Source organism: Arachis ipaensis, chromosome B4 (genome assembly GCF_059453495.1).
Source record: "Arachis ipaensis isolate K30076 ecotype BB chromosome B4, ASM5945349v1, whole genome shotgun sequence".
NCBI lineage: Eukaryota > Viridiplantae > Streptophyta > Magnoliopsida > Fabales > Fabaceae > Arachis > Arachis ipaensis.
Window position 1 is genome coordinate 147,466,130 of NC_142439.1, and position 4,628 is coordinate 147,470,757.

The 4,628-nt window shown below is 34.0% G+C and overlaps 1 protein-coding gene across 1 annotated transcript; it reads right to left on the reverse strand.

Annotated features, from left to right (window-relative positions):
- Nucleotides 1–325: 325 nt before the first annotated feature.
- On the reverse strand, nucleotides 326–3,706 carry LOC107635679 (glycosyl hydrolase family 17 protein). Its single transcript, XM_016339225.2, has 4 exons — nucleotides 3,114–3,706; nucleotides 1,986–2,564; nucleotides 793–1,090; nucleotides 326–685 (listed from the first exon to the last, which is right to left on the reverse strand). Exons 1-4 carry the CDS (start codon nucleotides 3,564–3,566, stop codon nucleotides 657–659), a joined length of 1,359 nt encoding a protein of 452 aa, XP_016194711.1. The 5' UTR covers nucleotides 3,567–3,706; the 3' UTR covers nucleotides 326–656.
- Nucleotides 3,707–4,628: the final 922 nt, after the last annotated feature.

Genomic DNA, 4,628 nt, shown 5'->3' on the forward strand with positions numbered 1-4,628 from the left:
ACACTATTGATGACTAATTGATGGTTACAACTCACAAAATCTGCTGGCCCCTAGCACTCCTCCTCATATAATATGTGTTATATTAGACTTAATTTGTGTTTAAAGAAACAAAAGAAATTTTTTATTGCAAGGGAAGATGAAATTTATATATCACAAGGAAAATCCATTCATTTTTCTCATTCTCCATCAACGAAAATCAAGTGGAACTTAATTAGTAGTAGCCAGTGTTGCCTTGAGTCGCAAAAAAATAAATAAAATAAATAAATAAATAAATAAGGAAGGACATATATAGTTGAGAAAAATACACAAATTAAACACCATAGACTTAGCCAACCATGGAATAATTTCATGTCAATTGTTGTTTTAATTAACTAGCATCCATCTCTTGTCTTTCTGAACAATCATATACTTACAAACTAAACAATAATGGAGCATACATTTGATATGAAAAATAATAACAATAACACATAGATCACAAATTAACACAAGGTCATATCCATACCACCATTTTCCCCCATCCCATATCCCATATTTCTTTGTAATTAAGATCATGCCGCAATGATATTCCTCTCTCTATATATATCTTCTCTCGTAGATTAATTAATAATTAGGCTTAATCACTCTGCTTTCGTCCCTTGATTATATCATTATGATCTTCAAGCTTGGAGTTGACAAGTACCGTGGCCTACAAGAAACAACCACAAAGTAACAATTATGAATTCGTAATAAAATACGCAACAAAAAATATGTTTTAAGAACATGCAAGTATTTCTGCTCGAGTAAAAATCTTACTTGGATTGTCAGAGGTGATGGTGGCGGAGTTAGAGAAGTCACAGTTGAAGTCGTGGCGGCCCTTGGCTTGATAGTAGGCATTCATTGCGTAGGCGGCGAGCGCCCTAACGTCGTCGGGTGCATAGCAAGCACCACCGGGTTGGATTGGCTTGCAATCGATGCCTTGGCTGCATGCATAGTTTATGTTAGCTTGCATGGCTGCGGCGGTTGCATCGGCCTTCGGCACACACCATTTCTGGCTTCCTCCTCCGGCTGTTGGTGTTGCCGGGCCATTGTTACTTGCAGCTGGTGCTGGTCTCTGCATATGTTTGGTAACAAAAAAAAAATTAATAAAAAATAGTTAAAACTTGTCTTATTTAATATTTTATTAATTTGTCTGTTTTTTTTAAGTTAAAAGTGTATGCTACCGTGAAAAGAGAAAAAATTGTAAAAAAAAAAGATTTATTATCGTATATAGTTAGATATTTATTTAAGAAAACGTGACACTTTATTTTTATTAATTTTTTAAATAAATTTATATACATTTTTTCGTTCTCTTCACACAATTTTTTTTTTTTTTGTAGATTATTCTTGATTTAAGTAGTTAATGAGAGAAAATAATTTGTTAAATAAGTAAGTAATTATAATAACGGTTGCCAAAGTATGCAATGCACATGGGACACTAATTTAAACTTTGTGGATTCTAGTTGGTATAAAGAAAAAGGTACTACTAATAATAAGTATCATTTATTATATAAAGAAAAAGCTAATATAACGGGAAATTATGAAGGAATCAATCTACTTTCTTAAAATTGAAAAAGTGCATTGAGATTTGATACCCCTGTCCCGAATTTGCTGCTACAAAATTAGTATTCAGTAGTATTATATAGTACACAACAACAAAGTCACATGTACCGAGCATATAATTTTAAGCACGAGGAATCATTTTTAAACTTTTTTATTAAACAAGACAAATAGTTAATTATATAAAATTTGGCGATACATCCTCTACATCTAGTACAAATGCTTAAATAATTCTTTAAAATAAAAATTCATTTTTTCTTGTAATCCTTGCAATTTCTATTTTTATTCTGGTCCATTAAAATAAAAGTTTAAAATTATCTATTTTAGTCTTACTATTAGTTTAGACGTGACACGCAAATTTAAATTTATGTGAAGTTGATAATTAAGAGTGATTAGATAATTCGACATACCTGGCCATTGCGTAAGATTCCAGATTCATAGACGGGAGTAAAATCGGGTTGGAAGAGTCCCCAGTTCCTCTCAGCAATGGGTCCAGGCTTCTGGTTCTCATTAAAGAGAGCAAATATATAAGTCTCGAACCTTCTATTCGGCATCAACGGGGTTCCCTTACCAGCCTCCACGTGTCTAATCAGCTCACTGTTATACGACTGCGCGTTCGCGATGCTGCACGCGTCCCAACCATCGCAAACCGACGGCCATCCCGTCTCGCCAACCGCAATGTCCACGTCAGCATACCCCAACGCCTTCATGGCGGAGTGCACGGCGTCCAAGAGCGCGTCGAACTGGTTCGTGTAGGTCAGCTTGGTGTTGTTGTCGTACAGGCCTTTGTTGGGCTTGAAGATTCCGAAGTTTAGATTCTGTGGGTTGTACCCGAAGTATGGGTATGGGTTTACCATGAAAGGGGTTTGGGTTTCTTTTAGGAACTTCAGCATTGGGCCCAATATCCGCTTTGCGTAACCGGGCCTGAACTCTCCTGCACTTGGTGGGATTGATTGCCGCATTATCGCCAGAGAATGCGCTGTCGTCACCTGAATAATTATTCATCACAAAAAAAAAAAAATCAACTTTGCTTAGATTCAGAATCTGAGCTGGAAATTTCATGCATCTAAAAACTCAAATCTTCAATTTGTGAAAGAATCCTCATCAATTCATTTAGTTAAATATGCCAGCTATAAACTCTTAGATAAAATTTAGATTCACATTGGGTTGTTGAGCTGAGCTGAAAATATCATGAAAAAAATTACTTGTTTAATTAGCAGTGAATAATTTTTATAAAATTGTTTTCTATTGGGCCACCTATTTGAATTTTGAACCCCACAAGGACTATAATCTTTGTTAATGATATCATCACCTAGCTAGAGAGTTCAAAATAGGTTGAAAAACCAAAAATTTAACTTATATTAATTAATATTCATATGAAAAGTTAGAGCTCAAATGACATAATCTCTCCATATTCAATTAAGAGGTTGCAGATTCGAGTCTCCTATATTTGGTTACAAAAAAAAAATTCTGGGTCTTGTTAGCTACTATTTCAAAACCCAAAAAAATGAAAATAATAAATGTTAATAATATGTTACCTTAATGTCTCTGATACCCTCAGCGAGAAGAGCAGCGTGAAGGGTTCTCATGGCAGGAACAAGGCCCATAATCATGGTAGCATCGCCCCAATGCAAAACTTCGCTTCCAACGAGGATGTATTTGATCTTCGTCTGAGGAACAAACGGTTTAATGTTGTTAACAACCCACTGTCTCGCCGTATTGATGTTTCCTAAACCTAGTATGTCTCCGTTAGGTGCCGTTACGGTGACGGAGATCCCTGTGTTAGCGAAGGCGCGAAGGATCTGAGGGTCCACGCTGAAGATCTTAACGCTGTCCACGTTGGTTCTTGTTTTCAGGAAGTTGGCCACCGCGGTCGGCGGAGGCAGGTTGTCTCCGAGGGTGCCGTAGTTGACTCCGATGGAGTATGCGGCGGTGAAGAGGCGGAGGAAGAGGAGGAGGAGAGGGATGAAAGATGGCTTGGTGGAAGCCATGGTTGGCTTTTTTTTTTTTTTTTTTTCTAAGCTTTTGTTTTGTGATGTTATTTGTTTTGTTTTTGTGTTTGTTTTATATTGGAGTTTGAGAATGAGAACCAACGGTATTGTGTTATTTACGGTTATTTATAGATGAAGCTAAGCTTAGAAGATTAATTGGGGTCTCTACTCTCTACCAAGTTGACGTGTTTTCTTTTCTTCCTTTTTTTTATTTTTTATAACAAATAATATTTGGACATCACTGGTCAAAATAAGACACATCGTGTAATTAATTTGTAGATGAATAAATGTGGTGTGCTTATTATTTTGCGGATATATCATATTCATATGCGTATCTTTCAACAATATGTGGCTAATCGTGTATGGGGCAATTATTTATAGAAATATAAATAATATATAATCTGTATTTTTTATATCTTTTAATTTGATAGACTAAATATTAAGTTACTGTTAATTTAAATCCTATTTTAAAAATTTGTTACTGGTGAATTAATTGCTACATATATAAAATAGAATAAAATATTTTTTTTGTAAGTCCTATTTATATTTCTATCGTTTAAATCGTCCTATTTATATCTTTAACGTTTATAGAAATAATTCAATGTTATCTACTATCAATTATACTAACAAATCAGATTATTCTAACTTGAATGTATTCATTATCAATTAGATCTCACTTGGATATGTTCGATTTTAATATTATACCCACTATTTATGTTTAGATTCAATTATGTCCCTAGAAAAGTAAATTATGTAAATGTTGTAGGAATTAGTTTCAACATTTGATGAGCTATTTTTCGGAATAAATTATCGATTCTATTCCATACATTTGTATTCTAACTTCAAGAAGAGATTTTTAAAACTCAAACTAAAGCGCTCATGATGTATAATTGACGGCAGGATAATATTAAATCACTTTTACAAACATTAGAAGATACAAATAAGACGATTTAAACATTAGGGACACAAATAATATTTACCCCAAACGTTAAGGACAAAATCGATACTTTACTTTATAAAATAAGATTTAAATATCTGATATTTTATTTTCCTTCTCTTTTT